The sequence below is a fragment of the Engystomops pustulosus genome, chromosome 4 (genome assembly GCF_040894005.1).
Source record: "Engystomops pustulosus chromosome 4, aEngPut4.maternal, whole genome shotgun sequence".
NCBI lineage: Eukaryota > Metazoa > Chordata > Amphibia > Anura > Leptodactylidae > Engystomops > Engystomops pustulosus.
In genome coordinates this window covers 200146757-200167930 of record NC_092414.1, presented here as the reverse complement: position 1 = coordinate 200167930, position 21174 = coordinate 200146757, and the positions used below count along the sequence as shown (strand labels likewise).

Below are 21174 nucleotides of genomic sequence, written 5' to 3'. Positions count from 1 at the left end.
TGCCTGTACATGTTACTGCTTGTCTCTAGTACTGTCGGTACATATTACTGCTTGTCTCTAGTACTGCCTGCACATGTAACTGCTTGTCCCTAGTACTGCCTGTACATGTTACTGCTTATCTCTAGTACTGCCTGTACATGTTACTGCTTGTCCCTAGTACTGCCTGTACATGTTACTGCTTGTCTCTAGTACTGCCTGTGCATGTTACTGCTTGTCTCCAGTACTGCCTGTGCATGTTACTGCTTGTCTCTAGTACTGCCTGTGCATATTACTGCTTGTCTCTAGTACTGCCTGCACATGTTACTGCTTGTCTCTAGTACTGTCTGTACATGTTACTGCTTGTCCCTAGTACTGCCTGTACATCTTACTGCTTGTCCCTAGTTCTGTCTGTACTTGTTACTGCTTGTCTCTAGTACTGCCTGTACGTTACTGCTTGTCTCTACTACTGTCTGTACATGTTACTGCTTGTCCCTAGTACTGCATGTACATGTTACTGCTTGTCTCTAGTACTGTCTGTGCATGTTACTGCTTGTCCCTAGTACTGCCTGTACATGTTACTGCTTGTCTCTAGTACTGCCTGTACATGTTACTGCTTGTCCCTAGTACTGCCTGTACATGTTACTGCTTGTCTCTAGTACTCCCTGTACTTTACTGCTTGTCTCTACTACTGCCTGTGCATGTTACTGATTGTCTCTAGTACTGCCTGTGCATGTTACTGCTTGTCTCTAGTACTGCCTGTGCATGTTACTGCTTGTCTCCAGTACTGCCTGTGCATGTTACTGCTTGTCTCTAGTACTGCCTGTGCATGTTACTGCTTGTCTCTAGTACTGCCTGTGCATGTTACTGCTTGTCTCCAGTACTGCCTGTGCATGTTACTGCTTGTCCCTAGTACTGTCTGTACGTTACTGCTTGTCTCTACTACTACCTGTGCATGTTACTGATTGTCCCTAGTACTGCCTGTACATGTTACTGCTTGTCTCTAGTACTACCTGCACATGTTACTCCTTGTCTCTAGTACTGCCTGTGCATGTTACTGCTTGTCCCTAGTACTGTCTGTACATGTTACTGCTTGTCCCTAGTACTGCCTGTACATGTTACTGCTTGTCTCTAGTACTGTCTGTGCATGGTACTGCTTGTCCCTAATACTGCCTGTACATGTTACTGCTTGTCCCTAGTACCGCCTGTACATGTTACTGATTGTCTCTAGTACTGCCTGTACGTTACTGATTGTCTCTAGTACTGCCTGTGCATGTTACTGCTTGTCTCTAGTACTGCCTGTACATGTTACTGCTTATCTCTAGTACTGCCTGTGCATGTTACTGCTTGTCCCTAGTACTGCCTGTACATGTTACTGCTTGTCCCTAGTACTGCCTGTGCATGTTACTGATTGTCTCTAGTACTGCCTGTACATGTTACTGCTTGTCCCTAGTACTGCCTGTGCATGTTACTGATTGTCTCTAGTACTGCCTGTACATGTTACTGCTTGTCCCTAGTACTGCCTGTGCATGTTACTGATTGTCTCTAGTACTGCCTGTACATGTTACTGCTTCTCCCTAGTACTGCCTGTGCATGTTACTGATTGTCTCTAGTACTGCCTGTGCATGTTACTGCTTGTCCCTAGTACTGCCTGTACATGTTACTGCTTGTCTCCAGTACTGCCTGTGCATGTCACTGCTTGTCCCTAGTACTGCCTGTACATGTTACTGCTTGTCTCTAGTACTGCCTGTACATGTTACTGCTTGTCTCTAGTACTGCCTGTACATATTACTGCTTGTCTCTAGTACTGCCTGTACATGTTACTGCTTGTCTCTAGTACTGCCTGTACATGTTACTGCTTGTCCCTAGTACTGCCTGCACATGTTACTGCTTGCCTCTAGTACTGCCTGTGCATGTTACTGCTTGTCTCCAGTACTGCCTGTACATGTTACTGCTTGTCTCTAGTACTGCCTGTACATGTTACTGCTTGCCTCTAGTACTGCCTGTGCATGTTACTGCTTGTCCCTTGTACTGCCTGTACATGTTATTTCTTATCTCTAGTACTGCCTGTACATGTTACTGCTTGTCTCTAGTACTGCCTGTACATATTACTGCTTGTCCCTTGTACTGCCTGTACATGTTATTTCTTATCTCTAGTACTGCCTGTACATGTTACTGCTTGTCTCTAGTACTGCCTGTACATATTACTGCTTGTCTCTAGTACTGCCTGTACATATTACTGCTTGTCTCTAGTACTGCCTGTACATGTTACTGCTTGTCTCTAGTACTGCCTGTACATATTACTGCTTGTCTCTAGTACTGCCTGTACATGTTACTGCTTATCTCTAGTACTGCCTGTACGTTACTGCTTGTCTCTAGTACTGCCTGTACATATTACTGCTTGTCTCTAGTTCTGCCTGTACATGTTACTGCTTGTCCCTAGTACTGCCTGTACATGTTACTGCTTATCTCTAGTACTGCCTGTACGTTACTGCTTGTCTCTAGTACTGCCTGTACATATTACTGCTTGTCTCTAGTACTGCCTGTACATATTACTGCTTGTCTCTAGTACTGCCTGTACATGTTACTGCTTGTCTCTAGTACTGCCTGTACATATTACTGCTTGTCTCTAGTACTGCCTGTACATGTTACTTCTTGTCTCTAGTACTGCCTGTACATATTACTGCTTGTCTCTAGTACTGCCTGTACATGTTACTGCTTATCTCTAGTACTGCCTGTACGTTACTGCTTGTCTCTAGTACTGCCTGTACATATTACTGCTTGTCTCTAGTTCTGCCTGTACATGTTACTGCTTGTCCCTAGTACTGCCTGTACATGTTACTGCTTGTCTCTAGTACTGCCTGTACATGTTACTGCTTATCTCTAGTACTGCCTGTACATGTTACTGCTTGTCTCTAGTACTGCCTGTACATGTTACTGCGTGTCTCCAGTACTGCCTGTACATGTTACTGCTTGTCTCTATTACTGTCTGTACATGTTACTGCTTGTCTCTACTACTGCCTGTACATGTTACTGCTTGTCTCTAGTACTGCCTGTACATGTTACTGCTTGTCTCTAGTACTGCCTGTACATGTTACTGCTTGTCTCTAGTACTGCCTTCACATGTTACTGCTTGTCTCTAGTACTGCCTGTACATATTACTGCTTGCCTCTAATACTGCCTGTACATGTTACTGCTTGTCTCTAGTACTGCCTGTACATGTTACTGCTTGTCTCTAGTACTGCCTGTACATATTACTGCTTGTCCCTAGTACTGCCTGTACATATTACTGCTTGTCTCTAGTACTGCCTGTACATGTTACTGCTTGTCTCTAGTACTGCCTGTGCATGTTACTGATTGTCTCTAGTACTGCCTGTGCATGTTACTGCTTGTCCCTAGTACTGCCTGTACATGTTACTGCTTGTCTCCAGTACTGCCTGTGCATGTCACTGCTTGTCCCTAGTACTGCCTGTACATGTTACTGCTTGTCTCTAGTACTGCCTGTACATGTTACTGCTTGTCTCTAGTACTGCCTGTACATATTACTGCTTGTCTCTAGTACTGCCTGTACATGTTACTGCTTGTCTCTAGTACTGCCTGTACATGTTACTGCTTGTCCCAAGTACTGCCTGCACATGTTACTGCTTGCCTCTAGTACTGCCTGTGCATGTTACTGCTTGTCTCCAGTACTGCCTGTACATGTTACTGCTTGTCTCTAGTACTGCCTGTACATGTTACTGCTTGCCTCTAGTACTGCCTGTGCATGTTACTGCTTGTCCTTTGTACTGCCTGTACATGTTATTTCTTATCTCTAGTACTGCCTGTACATGTTACTGCTTGTCTCTAGTACTGCCTGTACATATTACTGCTTGTCTCTAGTACTGCCTGTACATATTACTGCTTGTCTCTAGTACTGCCTGTACATGTTACTGCTTGTCTCTAGTACTGCCTGTACATATTACTGCTTGTCTCTAGTACGGCCTGTACATGTTACTGCTTATCTCTAGTACTGCCTGTACGTTACTGCTTGTCTCTAGTACTGCCTGTACATATTACTGCTTGTCTCTAGTTCTGCCTGTACATGTTACTGCTTGTCCCTAGTACTGCCTGTACATGTTACTGCTTGTCTATAGTACTGCCTGTACATGTTACTGCTTGCCTCTAGTACTGCCTGTGCATGTTACTGCTTGTCCCTTGTACTGCCTGTACATGTTATTTCTTATCTCTAGTACTGCCTGTACATGTTACTGCTTGTCTCTAGTACTGCCTGTACATATTACTGCTTGTCTCTAGTACTGCCTGTACATATTACTGCTTGTCTCTAGTACTGCCTGTACATGTTACTGCTTGTCTCTAGTACTGCCTGTACATATTACTGCTTGTCTCTAGTACTGCCTGTACATGTTACTGCTTGTCTCTAGTACTGCCTGTACATATTACTGCTTGTCTCTAGTACTGCCTGTACATGTTACTGCTTATCTCTAGTACTGCCTGTACGTTACTGCTTGTCTCTGGTACTGCCTGTACATATTACTGCTTGTCTCTAGTTCTGCCTGTACATGTTACTGCTTGTCCCTAGTACTGCCTGTACATGTTACTGCTTGTCTCTAGTACTGCCTGTACATGTTACTGCTTATCTCTAGTACTGCCTGTACATGTTACTGCTTGTCTCCAGTACTGCCTGTACATGTTACTGCTTGTCTTTATTACTGTCTGTACATGTTACTGCTTGTCTCTACTACTGCCTGTACATGTTACTGCTTGTCTCTAGTACTGCCTGTACATGTTACTGCTTGTCTCTAGTACTGCCTGTACATGTTACTGCTTGTCTCTAGTACTGCCTTCACATGTTACTGCTTGTCTCTAGTACTGCCTGTACATATTACTGCTTGCCTCTAATACTGCCTGTACATGTTACTGCTTGTCTCTAGTACTGCCTGTACATGTTACTGCTTGTCTCTAGTACTGCCTGTACATATTACTGCTTGTCCCTAGTACTGCCTGTACATATTACTGCTTGTCTCTAGTACTGCCTGTACATGTTACTGCTTGTCTCTAGTACTGCCTGTACATATTACTGCTTGTCCCTAGTACTGCCTGTACATATTACTGCTTGTTTCTAGTACTGCCTGTACATATTACTGCTTGTCTCTAGTACTGCCTGTACATGTTACTGCTTATCTCTAGTACTGCCTGTACATGTTACTGCTTGTCTCTAGTACTGCCTGTACATGTTACTGCTTGTCTCCAGTACTGCCTGTACATGTTACTGCTTGTCTCTATTACTGCCGGTACATATTACTGCTTGTCTCTAGTACTGCCTGTACATGTTACTGCTTGTCTCTAGTACTGCCTGTACATATTACTGCTTGTCTCTAGTACTGTCTGTACATGTTACTGCTTGTCTCTATTACTGCCTGTACAAATTACTGCTTGTCTCTAGTACTGCCTGTACATGTTACTGCTTGTCTCTAGTACTGCCTGCGCATGTAACTGCTTGTCTCTAGTACTGCCTGTACATATTACTGCTTATCTCTAGTACTGCCTGTACATGTTACTGCTTGTCTCTAGTACTGCCTGTACATGTTACTGCTTGTCTCTAGTACTGCCTGTACATATTACTGCTTGTCTCTAGTACTGCCTGTACATGTCACTGCTTGTCTCTACTACTGCCTGTACATATTACTGCTTGTCTCTACTACTGCCTGTACATGTTACTGCTTGTCTCTAGTACTGCCTGTACGTGTTACTGCTTGTCCCTAGTACTGCCTGTACATGTTACTGCTTGTCCCTAGTACTGCCTGTACATGTTACTGCTTGTCCCTAGTACTGCCTGTACATGTTACTGCTTGTCCCTAGTACTGCCTGTACATGTTACTGCTTGTCTCTAGTACTGCCTGTACATGTTACTGCTTGTCCCTAGTACTGCCTGTACATGTTACTGCTTGTCTCTAGTACTGCCTGTACATGTTACTGCTTGTCTCTAGTACTGCCTGTACATGTTACTGCTTGTCTCTAGTACTGCCTGTACATGTTACTGCTTGTCTCTAGTACTGCCTGTACATGTTACTGCTTGTCTCTAGTACTGCCTGTACATGTTACTGCTTGTCTCTAGTACTGCCTGTACATGTTACTGCTTGTCTCTAGTACTGCCTGTACATGTTACTGCTTGTCTCTAGTACTGCCTGTACATATTACTGCTTGTCCCTAGTAATGCCTGTACATGTTACTGCTTGTCTCTAATACTGCCTGCACATGTTGCTGCTTGCCTTTATCACTAGAATATGTGTCTCTTCTTGTCTACCATGGTCCATCTATACCACTGCTTGCTTCTACTTGTAACTGCTTGCACCTGCTGTTGCTTGCACACTTGACTCTTTATCTCTAAAACTCTCTTCTTTCTTTCATTGTTCTGTATCTGTATCCATCTTTGGAGATCTCACCATAAAGTTTCTGGATGTCTCTGCGGTCCTCGGTGCCCAGTTCCAGGCTGTTTCCCTCTCTATTATATGATGGGGACATGACAGAATTAGCCCTGGTGCTATGTGGTAACCCCAGCACATGGCCGATCTCATGTACTGCCACCTAAGAGAGGGCACAACGTAGGAGAAGAAGGAGAAACATGGTAACGTTGTATTGTTTCCATTAGTGACTATTCATACACAGGGCTGGAATCTCCCCCCAAGGAGAACCAGAACCCCCGGATCCTCCGAGGGGTCCGTCTCTAGACGCTACATAAAAGCCACCAGATATCACATCTATGGTAGACCTCCACACGCCAGAATGGTTGTATTTCTGATTTCTTTGCAATTTAGGTATTTCCCACCCCCAAAAAAGAACCCACAGAAATCCATGTGTGATTGTGATTTACTTGGCACAATGGCGGCTCGTACCCTGAGCAGACTGATACCCTGCTGCCCGCTGGCGGTGTAATGCTGATCATCATTGAAGTGGATTTCCCCGTCACTTGTAGAATGCACCAGTTCATTCCCTTCAACCCCGAACACCCGAGGGCATCCGAAATGTCGACCTGGATATGAGAAGAAATCATTCCCTGAGATCTCAGTCAGTGTAGACCTTCCCTTTAAGAAGTAGTTGTACCTGGAGTCCTCTAAAAGTTATAAGGTACCGCCAGCTTTGTTAAAGGGAGTGTGTCTAGTCTAAAACCCCAAATCCCTTTAAATTGTCCTACCTGTTCCAAACCCCAGTGTGATGTCAGCTCTGAGGCCGGACTTCGGTGACACCTCCCTGAAGATTAAGGGGGTGACCTCACTCCAGATACGGAAGGCTTGTCCCAGGGTCCTCCTCTGCTCCTCCAGGGTCAGGTGGCGGCTGTATCCTTCCATCATTAGTAGCCAGGTCATCGTCTTCTTAGCCAGCACAAGCCCGGGCACATCAGAGGATGAGATCAGCCTTCCATGGTTGCTCCTCCTCATTGGAACCTTCTTCTGGGGTTGGTGGGACCTCTCTGTGGTATTTGGGGGGACACACTTCTCCGATGCTGCTGAGATTCCCCCGGGGTGCAGTGTATTGGTGGTGTTTTGGAGCTCTGTAGCATATCCTTGTATTACACTTGTGCCTGGGAGATCAGCCTCTACATTAAAGGGGGTGGCCTGGGTACGAAAAATGGGAAGACATGAATCAACTATGTACTGGAGTCATTTACAGGAGCATAGCTGACTTATCATATATCAGATTGTAATATACACAACATAGCGCGCCACAGAAAATATTTTTGCCTAAGCCAATACCCACACAGTATAATTCTGCCCTTAGTGCCCTCGATATCCCCCTCACATTGTGTCCTCCCGACTCCCTGTCACATTGTAGCTCAATTTTTATTGTCACATTGTAGACCCCAGCTCCTCCTCATATTAAAGCCCCCTCATATTGTGAGCCCCCCCCCCCAGCGGCCCTCCCCTCATATTGTGCCCCCTAGTCCTCCTCATGTTAAAGCCCCCTCATATTGTGAGCCCCCCCAGCGGCCCTCCCCTAATATTGTGCCCCCTAGTCCTCCTCATGTTAAAGCCCCCTCTTACTGTGCCCTCAGCTTCCCCTCATATTAAAGTCCCCTCTTATTATGCCCCCCCAATATTGTGCCCCCAGCTCCCCCCCATATTAAAGCCCCCTCTTATTGTGACCCCTTCCAGCAGCTCTCCCCTTATTGGGCCCCCAACAGGTCCCCGTCACATTTTAGCCCTTTGATATTGTGTCCCCAGTTCCCCTCATATTAAATCCCCCTCTTATTATGCCCTCTGCCTCATCATTGTGTCCCCAGCTTCTCCTCATATTGAAGCCCCATCTTATTGTACCCCCCACCAATATTGTGCCCACAGCTCCCCCTCATTTTAAAGCCCCCTCTTATTGTGCCGCCCACCAATATTGTGCCCACAGCTCCTACTCATATTAAAGCCCCCTCTTATTGTGCCGCCCACCAATATTGTGCCCACAGCTCCTACTCATATTAAAGCCCCCTCTTATTGTGCCCCCTGACAGAGGCACAGAGATGACGGCTCTCTGCATCATGTCTGACTCTGAGCATGGTGACATAGTTCATGTCCTGGTACATGCCTCCCACCGGGCTGTTGAATCCGGGAATGTTGGGAGGTATGATCATCTTTTCTTTGGGTCAGTATCAGATTGGTGGTGGAACGGGTCTTGGTGCCCCTGATGACCAGCTGTTACAGGGTAAGATCCAGTGGTCTAGTCTCAGACTGGTCAGAGCGCCTGTGCCTACAGTGGGCAAATGAACATCAGAACTGGAGCAATGGGAGAAGGGGGACTGGTCTGATGGATAACATCTATATGATGTGTGCATACACTGCTCCAAAAAGTTATGGATATTTGGCTTTTGGGGGAAAATTTACATCACACTCAGTGTCTGTTGAGGCTCCCGCTCTTCTTGAAGGACGTCACTCAGGTCATTGAGGTTCTGGGGGTACCAAGCTACGAGACTCTATGCAGTGACTCAGCTCATCACATTGGTTATCGATGGGATTTAGGTTTGTAGAAAGCACAGGCCCCTCCATGTCAGGTCCCGCAGTCTACAGCACCCGGTCCCTAATGATACAACCTCGATAAACTGGAGCGTTGTCCCCAATGAGGAAGAAATGAGGCCTGTATGGTTCATGCAGAGACACAGTGACTGAATTCATCATGTCACTGGACCACTCAGGTGTATTTTGGTATTGACTAGACACCTGCCCACACTGTAACACCACCACCACTACTGCTGATGACTCTCTAAGCTCAGTGGCACCTCCCATCTCAGGACATCCTTCTTGAAGCCTAGTATTGGTGAGGTGCTGCTGATCAATCGTTAGACGTTGTCTCTCATGATATCTTGGTCTCATGAAATCATATTTAATGTGAACAGCATGATAAGGAGGACTGTCCTGATACCAATTTGTAATTGAACGAGGAATTTTATTGGATAGAACACTTGTCATTGAATTTTGTCATTAAGCTCCTTATACGTTTGCAAAAAGTAATGAAAAATTGAACCGTCAGACAAGACTCTGCTATACTGCAAAATATTGTTCTGGAGTGACCAGGGGTGAGATCAAGTCAATGGGGCAGATTTACTTACCCGGTCCATTCGCGATCCAGCAGCACGTTCTCTGCGGTGGATTCGGGTGCGGCCGGGATTCACTAAGGTAGTTCCTCCGACGTCCACCAGGTGGCGCTACTGCGCTAAAGTCCGCCGAGGCCCACCGGAATGCACTGAAGTTCACCGGCCTATTCCTGGTGAAGGTAAGCGCGAGTCCCGCTACACTTTTTTTTTTTAAATGCGGCGGTTTTTTCGAATCCGTCGGGTTTTCGTTCGGCCACGCCCCCCCCCCAATTTCTGTCGCGTGCATGCCAGCGCCGATGCGCCACAATCCGGTTGCGTGCCCCAAAATCCCGGGGCAATACAGAGAAAATCGGCGCAAATCGGAAATATTCGGGTAACACGTCGGGAAAACGCGAATCGGGCCCCCAATGACTTCCAAATCTTTGCGATGTGCTGTAAAAACTATTAAGCCTGTAACTCTCCATTTGCAGATAACATATTTGTGTCAAATACTGCAGGACTCCTCCAGAGAACTTGTGGAAAGTGACAGCCTCAAAGAGGAGCGACATCAGCCCCGGTCATACATTATTAGGGTCCTCCGACCTTGTGAATGACCTTTTCAGGCTGTGAGATATAACACACAAGTCCCTGGAGGTAAGTAATGGTGGAGGTGTTCTCTTGAGGGGAGTACACAATGAGGTCACCTGAAGAGATGACATAGAGGACACCACACTAGGGAGGCAGTACTACAGCGCAGCTCTAGGTGGCAGCAGAGATCCATATACTTCAACCATGAAAAAGTGATTCTGCTGAGAACAAAATCTGCCAAATCATTCTAAAATCTCATACAAATCAGTTTATATAAAGGCAGATTTATTGGTTTAATTGTCTGTAAAAGATTTTTCTACAATCTATTTACAGGAAATGTTAGATGGCGAAAACTGATCGCTGCTACTACCTGCAGATAGGACACTATGTACAATCTCCTCAGCACCTCCTGCTCTATAACACACTGCTTTGCTGATAGGACACTATGTACAATCTGCTCAGCTCCTGTTTTTCTATAACATGCTGCCTGCAGATAGGACACTTTGTACAATCTGACCAGCTCCTCCTGCTCTATAACATGCTGCCTGCAGATAGGACACTTTGTACAATCTGCTCAGCTCCTCTTGCTCTTTACCATGCTGACTGCTGATAGGACACTGTATACAATCTGCTCAGCTCCTCCTGCTCTATAACAAGCTACCTGCAGATAGGACACTGTGTACAACCTAATTAGCTCCTCCTGTTCTATAACACACTGCTTTGCAGATAGGACACTATGTACAGTCTGCTCAGCTCCTCCTGCTCTATAAGATGCTGCCTGCAGATAGCACACTTTGTACAATCTGCTCAGCTCCTCTTGTTCTATAACATGCTGCCTGCAGATAGGACACTATGTGCAATCTGCTCAGCTCCTCCTGCTCTATAACATGCTGCCTGCAGATAGGACACTTTGTACAATCTGACCAGCTCATCCTTCTCTATAACACACTGCCTGCAGACAGAACGCTATGTACAATCTACTCAGCTCCTCCTGCTCTATAACATGCTGCCTGCAGATAGGACACTTTGTACAATCTGCTCAGCTCCTCCTGTTCTATAACATGCTGCCTGCAGACAGGACAATATGTACAATCTGCTCAGCTCCTCCTGCTCTATTACATGCAGCCTGCAGATAGCTCACTATGTACAATCTGCTTAGCTCCTCCTGCTCTATAACATGCTGCCTGCAGATAGGACACTTTGTACAATCTGACCAGCTCCTCCTGCTCTATAACACTCTGCCTGCAGACAGAACACTATGTACAATCTACTCAGCTCCTCCTGCTGTATAACATGCTGCCTGCAGACAGAACACTATGTACAATCTACTCAGCTCCTCCTGCTCTATAACATGCTGCCTGCAGATAGGACACTATGTACAATCTGCTCAGCTCCTCCTGCTCTATAACATGCTGCCTGCAGATAGGACAATATGTACAATCTGCTCAGCTCCTCCTGTTCTATAACATACTGCCTGCAGATAGGACACTATATACAATCTGCTTAGCTCCTCTTGTTCTATAAAATCCTGCAAACAGATAGAAGAGTTTCCCTTTTAAAATAGTAAGTCTCCCCTCTCTACACTTGTATAAGTCACTTACCTGTGGTATCGGATCTTTCAGTTTCTGCCCAGTGTAAGATGTAGGGATGGGAAATCCTCCACAAGAATAAACTAAGAGACAGTAAAGAAGAACAGGTCGGCCCCATGGTCCATCCATCTCCCCGGCAGTCTGTAGATGTGCTGGTGTGCCAGTGTGGCTTCTTATACCTATGGCACACCTGTGCCCCTCATAAGACCTCATGTGGCCTTTGCCCTAAATCAAAAAGACTTCAATATCCTTCCCAATTTACCCGATCAGTTTACATGTAACGCTATGAAATTGTATGATCCTGTGACAGGCCAATTTCCTAATAGTTTCTTAATCATCATATCACTTTTCTGAAGGATCATTGTTCACCCATGAAGCTCAATATCCGTCTGCTGTAATAAAGCCCATTAACCACATGCCAGGACAGCGAATGAGGGCAGGAATATGTGTACTGCTAATATAAGAGTGGGCTCTGTCTGACCAGGACCGGCCATCAAGTGATGGGCACACAAAGGGGTCACCTACCAGGATTGTTCTATGGGACTGCGGAAGTGGGGGTCACCTACCGAGACTACTCTATGGGGCTGCGGAAGTGGGGCTCACCTATCAGGACTACTCTATGGGGCTGCGGAAGTGGGTGGTCACCTACCAGGACTGCTCTATGGGGCTGTGGTAGTGGGGGTCACCTACCAGGACTGCTCTATGGGGCTGCGGAAGTGGGGGTCACCTACCAGGACTGCTCTATGGGACTGCGGAAGTGGGGGTCACCTACCAGGACTGTTCTATGGGGCTGCGGAAGTGGGGGTCACCTACCAGGACTGCTCTATGGGGCTGCAGAAGTGGGGCTCACCTACCGAGACTGCTCTATGGGGCTGCGGAAGTGGGGATCACCTAACAGGACTGCTCTATGGGGCTGCGGAAGTGGGGATCACCTAACAGGACTGCTCTATGGGGCTGCGGAAGTGGGGGTCACCTACCAGGACTGCTCTATGGGGCTGCCCAAGTGGGGGTCACCTACCAGGACTGCTCTATGGGGATGCAGAAGTGGGGGTCACCTACCAGGACTGCTCTATGGGGCTCCGGAAGTGGGGGTCACCTACCAGGACTGCTCTATGGGGCTGCCCAAGTGGGGGCCACCTACCAGGACTGCTCTATGGTGCTGAAGAAGTGGGGGTCACCTACCAGGACTGCTCTATGGGGCTGAGGAAGTGGGGGTCACCTACCAGGACTGCTCTATGGGGCTCCGGAAGTGGGGGTCACCTACCTGGACTGCTCTATGGGGCTGCGCAAGTGGGGCTCACCTACCAGGACTGCTCTATGGGGCTCCGGAAGTGGGGGTCACCTACCAGGACTGCTCCATGGGGCTGCGGAAATGGGGGGTCACCTACCAGGACTGCTCTATGAGGCTGCGGAAATGGGGGGTCACCTACCAGGACTGCTCTATGGGGCTGCGGAAATGGGGGTCACATCCCCTGGCCATGTTGATGCCACCCTTGTACAAATCCATGAAAGGTCAACCATATAAATCCGGTGATGTTGTCCTGGAGACTACTGATCATGATGTGGACGGTGGAGAGATCTAGGAAGCAAGAAGAGCTAGGCAATGTTAGGACCTGAGAACACAGAGGACCATATTTAAAGGGGGTCCCAGGGACTATAATATAGATGATGTACATCAGATTAGTGACGGTCTGATATCTGGCACCCATAGCAGGATCTATGGGCTTCAGTGAACTCCATAAATGGAGCGGAGTTGCAGTACCAAGCACAGCCACTACACATTGTGAGGCGCTGTGATCGGTAGAGATGCATCCAAACACTGAAATCTCTTCAGACAGCTCTACAGCTGCCTTTTCACATTGCAGAGATTGCTTGTACCTTCTATTTATTCTTCATGGCTTCCTTCCTTCTTCTTCTGCAGCATGGAGGGGCTCTGGTAACACATCCCACAGCACGTTCATTTTAGGAGGAAGGAGGCCATGCGCATACAACTCCTGACAATTTCTTCTTGCATACTTATATTTTTATCTCTCCCTGCAATATAATATGATATCATCTAGATCTAGTACTGGGGGAAGTATAGTCTGAGGGGTCATGTGATGGCGGCTGCGAGGTCAGAGTTCAGTCGCACTCACCCCTAATCACGCACAGGCACTGGTCGCAGTCTCATTTCTCCATTTCTCTCCGTTTCCTCTTTCCAGCCCTGTGCGGCGGCTATTTGTATGTACAGTCGTTTCACAGGACGGACAAGACGTATTTTCCACTCTAAACACAACTATGCGCTGTATATCTAACACCATGATGTAAGGTCAGAGGTTAAAGTGATTTCCTAGGGGTTATGTGTGTAGAACCAGGACTGTGGGAATAAACCAGATGCACAAACCAGATTACTGCAAGTTAGTATCTGGGATTTAAAGAGGATTTGTTAGATATAGCTGTTAGGTATCGTCCCTGGAGATCTGTGTAATCATAACTTTGCATGGGTTGTTAGTAGCAGCAGGACTGTGTCATCCTCTGGTCAAAGGAGAGGAGTCAATAAGAAATATCTCTCTGCCGGGGAAGGAGCAGAGCCTCTGCACTACAAGGAAGTATTAAGATACAATATTGTCAGCTGCAATATGGGGAAGGAGACTTATTTTGCCATGCGCCCAGCCTTACACCTGCCAGATGGAGAAGGAAACTAATTCTGCTTTGAGCCCACACTATTACCTTCCAATTTGTAGGGGCACTGATCATATCACCTGCTAAATTGGGAAGGAGACTTATTCTGCCATGAGCCCTCCTTATCACAGATAGGGAAGGTGACTGATTCTACAATGATCTCTCTCCAACAGCTGCCAGATGGGGAAGGAGACTGATTCTACCATTAGCTCATCATATGACCTACCAGTTTGGGAATGAGACTGATTTTGCCACAAGTCCAACCTATCACTTGCCAGATGGGGAAGGAGACTAGTTCTACCATAAGCCCATCCTATCATCTGTCAGTTTGGGTAGGAAACTGATTCTGCCATGAGTCTACCAATCACCTGCCAGAAGGGGAAGAAGAATTATTTTGCCATGTGCCCACCCTTACACATGCCAGATGGGGAAGGAAATTAATTCTGCTTAGAGCCCAGACTATCAGGTGCCTGATGGCCAAGGAAACTGATCCTGCCATGAGCCCACACTTCCACCTGCCAGATTGGAAGGACAGTGATGCTGCCATGAGTCATCCCTACTACTTACCATATGGGGAAGGAGGCTTATTATATCACTTGCCCAGTGGGAAGGAGACTGATTCCGCTATGAGCCAACCCTATCATCTGCCAGATAAGGAAGGAGACGTATACAAGCATGAGCCAATCCTCTCACTTGCAAAGTGGGAAACAAGACTGATTCTGCCATTAGCACAAGCTATTATCAACTGCATGGTAAAGGAGACTGACTCTACCATGACACTATCCTATCACTTGCTAGATGGGGAAGGAGACTGATTCTGCCACAAGCCCTCCGCATCACAGATAGGGAAGGTGACCAATTCTACCATGATCTCTTTCCAACCGCTGCCAGATGGGGAAGGAGACTGATTGTACCATGTGCACATCTTATGACCTACCAGTTTTGGAAGGAGACTGATTCTGCCATAAGTCCAATCTATCATCTGCCAGATGGGAAAGGAGACTGATTCTACCATAAGCCCATCCTATCATCTGTCAGTTTGAGTAGGTGACTGATTTTGCCATGAGCCCACCAATCACCTGCCAGATGAGGAAGGAGACTGATCAGATGCCCAGCAACACAGATTAGCAATCGCACTAAAGAAGAAAACAACTTTGTTGTTGCTGGGAATTTTTTCTTACTAGATACAAAGGGGAATAGACAATTATTATTTTTCTAGTAAGAAAAAGTAACAAGACTGACTTGTTACTTTTTCTTACTAGAAAAATAATAATTGTGTATATTTACTTATCTTTGCATGTTTCTTTGCAATGTTATTATATTTATTTTTATTTTTAATAATTAAACTGTTTATTTCTGTTCCTATGTATTGGTTTGTATTCCAAAGCACTGCAGTCTGTGCATGTAAAATACCAGGATTGTTTCACACAGCCGCAGGGGATCTTTATTAGGGGCCTAGGAATGTCCCATAAAACTGACAAATGGGGACAGAGTCATTTAAAGCTAAAAACTTTGTTGAGTGCAGAATCACAAGGGTTAAAAACAAGTGACTTGCACAGCTGCCAGGGTAGATTCGGGAGGTTTGCTGCAAATTATGAGTAGAAGAAGAGCCCGACATTCCTCCAAATCTCCACTTATCAACCTGAACAGGTGGCACTGAAAATAAGTATTAGGGGGTCAAATACTTTTCTGCAGGTTTATGTTTTCAGATCTGCGTGTGTCACATCGTCAGCTTCACATAACATTTCCTTTAAGGATGTGAAACAACAAGAATAGAAGATATACAGTCAGATTCTCTGTTCCTGCTCTTAGATCAAAGAGCTTGTTCTGGAAGACCTCTGCACATTATGTGTGGTCAACGTCAGGAGGAAGCAGCACAAGCAACAAGAGAAAATCATTCACATACCAGATAAAGTGATATTGATCACAAGGGTGTGAGATGCCGGAGGACAAACTAATGGTGTTATGTTGTATCATACATGTACAGGATCTAAGAAGCTCCATTGTGCATTTCCTGGTGTAGTACTCATACACATCATTATTCAAAACCAATATTACAATTGTATTATCCATGTAGTGTAATATGTGTTATCTATCACTGTGTGCACTATCCATCTACTATGACATCACTGTGTGTCTTATATCTGTACTGTGACATTACTGTATGTACTTTTACTGTGTGTATTATCCATGTACTGTGACATCACTGTGCTTATTATCTCTTTACCTTGACATCACTGTGTATTATCCCTGTACTGTGACATCACTGTGTGTACTATCCCTGTACTGTGACATCACTGTGTGTATTATCCCTGTACTGTGACATCACTGTGTATACAATCCCTATGCTGTGACATCACTGTGTGTATTATCTCTGTACTGTGACATCACTGTGTGCATTATCCCTGTACTGTGATATCACTGTGTGTATTATCTCTGTACTGTGACATCGCTGTGTGTATTATTCATGTACTGTGGCATTACTGTGTGTATTATCCCTGTACTTTGACATCACTGTGTGTATTATCTCTGTACTGTGACATCACTGTGTGTATTATCTCTGTACTGTGACATCACTGTGTGTATTATCCCTGTACTGTGACATCACTGTGTGTATTATCCCTGTACTGTGACATCACTGTGTGTATTATCTCTGTACTGTGACATCACTGTGTGTATTATCTCTGTACTGTGACATCACTGTGTGTATTATCCCTGTACTGTGACATCACTGTGTGTATTATCCCTGTACTGTGACATCACTGTGTATACAATCCCTATGCTGTGACATCACTGTGTATTATCCCTGTACTGTGACATCACTGTGTATACAATCCCTATGCTGTGACATCACTGTGTATTATCTCTGTACTGTGACATCACTGTGTGTATTATCTCTGTACTGTGACATCACTGTGTGTATTATCCCTGTACTGTGACATCACTGTGTGTATTATCCCTGTACTGTGACATCACTGTGTGTATTACCCTGTACTTTAACATTGATGTGTGTATTATCCTTGTACTGTGACATCACTGTGTGTATTATCACTGTACTGTGACATGATTGTGTGTATTATCCCTGTACTGTGACATCACTGTGTGTATTATCCCCGTACTGTGACATCACTGTGTGTATTATTCCTGTACTGTGACATCACTGTGTGTATTACCCTGTACTGTAACATTGATGTGCGTATTATCCCTGTACTGTGACATCACTGTGTGTATTATCATCCCTGTACTGTGACATCACTGTATGTATTATCCATGTACTGTGACATCACTGTGTGTATTATCATCCCTGTACTGTGACATCACTGTATGTATTATCCATGTACTGTGACATCACTGTGTGTATTATCCCTGTACTGTGACATCAATGTATGTATTATCCCTGTACTGTGACATCACTGTGTGTATATTATCCCTGTACTGTGACATCACTGTATGTATTATCCCTGTACTGTGACATCACTGTATGTATTATCCATGTACTGTGACATCACTGTGTGTATTATCCCTGTACAGTGACATCACTGTATGTATTATCCATGTACTGTGACATCACTGTATGTATTATCCATGTACTGTGACATCACTGTGTGTAGTATCCCTGTACTGTGACATCACTGTATGTATTATCCATGTACTGTGACATCACTGTGTGCATTATCCCTGTACTGTGACATCACTGCGTGTATTATTCCTGTACTGTGACATCACTGTGTGTATTATCCCTGTACTGTGACATCACTGTGTGTATTATCCCTGTACTGTAACATCACTGTGTGTATTATCACTGTACTGTGACATCACTGTGTGTATTATCCCTGTACTGTGACATCACTGTGTGTATTATCCATGTACTGTGACATCACTGTGTGTATTATATGGTATAAGTAAAGAATTGAGAACACGGTGTGGTGATGAGGTCTATGAGTCACTGCACATAGTAACACATCACCACATGACATTATCAATATGGTAATAAGCAGCGCCGGCCGCTCCTGGCACCCTTTCTTCTGGGTGGACCCACCTCTTGAGTTCCTTCCCTGTGGCTATGGGCTTCCTGCATAGTTCAGCACTTGTACACAATCTGTATAACGTATCACGGCACCACATAAATCACACTGTACACATGTAGCAGTGTTGGGTTTGCTGCACAACGTACTTTCCATCATTTGATAGATGTTGTTCTGCTGATTCCGGCAGAATTCTCATTCTTTTTATATCCTGAACCTTTCTATAATAACAATAATTCTTTATTTATATAGCGCCTACAGATTACACAGCGCTGTACAAAGCATACCAAATCAGTCCCTGTCCCCATGGGGCTCACAATCTAATCACCCTACCAGTATGTTTTGGAGTGTGGGAGGAAACTGGAGGACCCAGAGGAAACCCACACAAACACGGAGAGAACATACAAACTCTTTGCAGATGTGGACCTGGGTGGGACTCAAGCCCAGGACTCCAGCGCTGCAAGGCAGAAGTGCTACCCACCCAGCTACCCATCAGCTAACGTGTTGCCACCAGAGCAATAAGAGCAATAAGTTTTGTTGCTCGTTATGCGAATAAGGTTATTTACCTTCAAGTGGGCGGTCCTAATTATATGCTTACTTTAGGTCAGTAATGCTATGGGGGCACTGTATAACACCTATCTATGCACTATATGGCAGTACTATTGCCACTGGTTTATAGCAGCGTAAACTATTTGATGGTTTTATTTAGGATCTATGAGGCAGTATAGTTATTGGGACACTGTATAGCGCTGTTATTTCTGCACTATATGATGCTATTCTGGTGTAAGGTTTGGGAAGTATGTAATAGACTGTAAGCTCTTGTGATCAGAGCTAATTTTCCCACAGGATTGTGGCCCCGTTGCCACCACGTTACCTCCTGCTGTGTACATTACACTTCCAAGTCCTCATCATCCCCCCGGCCGTATCACAGTTACATTCTCCCCAAAAATAAAACCTAATAATCCAGCAGTTAGGATATATAAAGATACGGATAAGACCGCACTACACATTCCTGGGCGGTGTAAACAACCCGCCCCGACAGAAATATTACCGCCAACTCGTGCTATGAAAAGCCTAATGTTGCATAGAGAAGGATACATTGTCTCAATATTTGTAACTGTGTTACCACGAGGTGTAAATATTTACCAGGACAATTACTATGAGTGTTGTCTATGGCTTCTTGTATCTGCAGCGCTGACAGCTCCTCCGCTTATGGAGATACATTGTCCCAGAGTGACTCTTTAAAGTGGCCGTGCTCCTCACATGGCATCAATCAGAGGTCATGGGCCAAGAGATGAGGAGATATTGAATGGTAGCTCATACTGGTACAAGGGGGACTCCTCATGGCACCTCCTAAGCTAAGAAAACTTTTTTATATTCAATCCCAAGAAGTTATGGAATTAGAAGAGTGATATCTGATAGAAGTGATTTGTAACAATGGGGAATGTGATACAGTCTGCGTCACAATCACATGTCCCAGACCTGAGCCATTGATCTTTGAGCCGGTGCCAAGGACTATGGTGCGCCACACCTAGGCATAGGCCACTTGATGTATCCGTCAGGTGGCTGCAAGTTTATAAAAAGTACGTAGACACGAGGCAGAAACACATGCCTGACCACTCGCCTGCCGGACGAGCCATCTGAATCCTTAGAGTTCACATAGATTGGATTTTAAAGGGAACCTGTAACTAGGGATGTCATTTTTAGCTGGTGACAGGTTCCAATAGCCTATGATAAGTTGATTATTTGTCAGAATTATTTGTCTATATTTTCACTACTTTATAAAACTTTGTTTCCCATTACCAGGCTCCCTGCCAGCAGTGTGTGAGCAGTCCCGTTTTCTCTCTCTCCCCGCTTCCTGTTATGTGCATTTAGCAACCAGGGGAGGGAGGGGGACGATGATGGTATGGTGACTCACCACATGCTTCTGGCAGGGAGCCAGATAATATGAAATAAAGTTTTATATAGTAGTGGCAGTAATTATAATACTGACAAAGACATTTTTAAAATCAGCAAGTCTACAAGCAACTCACATCAAACTTGCATTCTGTGATGTCTGGGACATCCAGCCTGAACACTTGTTAATCAGAACTAAACTGATAACGGAGTTCAGTTCCGGGTTTATGTGCATTTGGGCCGGACCTTCCAGTCAGTACATGTTGCAAGTTTGCTGTGAGTTGCACGCATCAAACTTGCTTGTGGACAACAGACCCAACATAGACTATTGGAACCTATCACCAGCTAAAATGACATTCCTGTTGACAGGTTCGCTTTAAAGGGCACCTACCACCACAAATCTACCTATAAAGGTAGATTGGGTGGTAGGTGCATCAATGGGACGTGAGGATAGCCCTTTTAAGGGCTAATCCTCACGTCCCCTCACTTTTTTGGTAACTTTTATTCCATATATATTTAAATTTACTTATGTGGCTACCGGGTCGTGGAGTAGCCGCATATGAGATTACATGAGGCGGCTACTCCACGCCCCGGTACCCACTTTACCCCTCCTACTCACCCATCTTCGGCGCGCAGCTCCGCGTAGCTGCGCGCCCTCGTCCGGCGACCCTGCCGTCTGCGCATGCGCAGAAGAGCAGGCCCGCGCCTGCACGGTCACTGCTCCGAAACAGGCGCGGGCCTGCTCTTCTGCGCATGCGCAGACGGCAGGGTCGCCGGACGAGGGCGCGCAGCTACGCGGAGCTGCGCGCCGAAGATGGGTGAGTAGGAGGGGTAAAGTGGGTACCGGGGCGTGGAGTAGCCGCCTCATGTAATCTCATATGCGGCT

At 45.7% G+C, this 21174-nt stretch overlaps 1 protein-coding gene across 1 annotated transcript in view; it reads right to left on the bottom strand.

The window, feature by feature from the left end:
• LOC140128047 (matrix metalloproteinase-21-like) overlaps nt 1-21174 on the bottom strand; it is a 40421-nt gene that overhangs the window by 14025 nt on the left and 5222 nt on the right. Inside the window, exons 2-4 of the mRNA XM_072149409.1 lie at nt 7169-7589; nt 6870-7006; nt 6420-6561 (exon numbers count right to left, since the gene is read on the bottom strand). Of these exons, the coding sequence (XP_072005510.1) occupies nt 6420-6561; nt 6870-7006; nt 7169-7412 (523 nt within the window). The 5' untranslated portion in view covers nt 7413-7589. The remainder of the gene's footprint in view (nt 1-6419; nt 6562-6869; nt 7007-7168; nt 7590-21174) is intronic.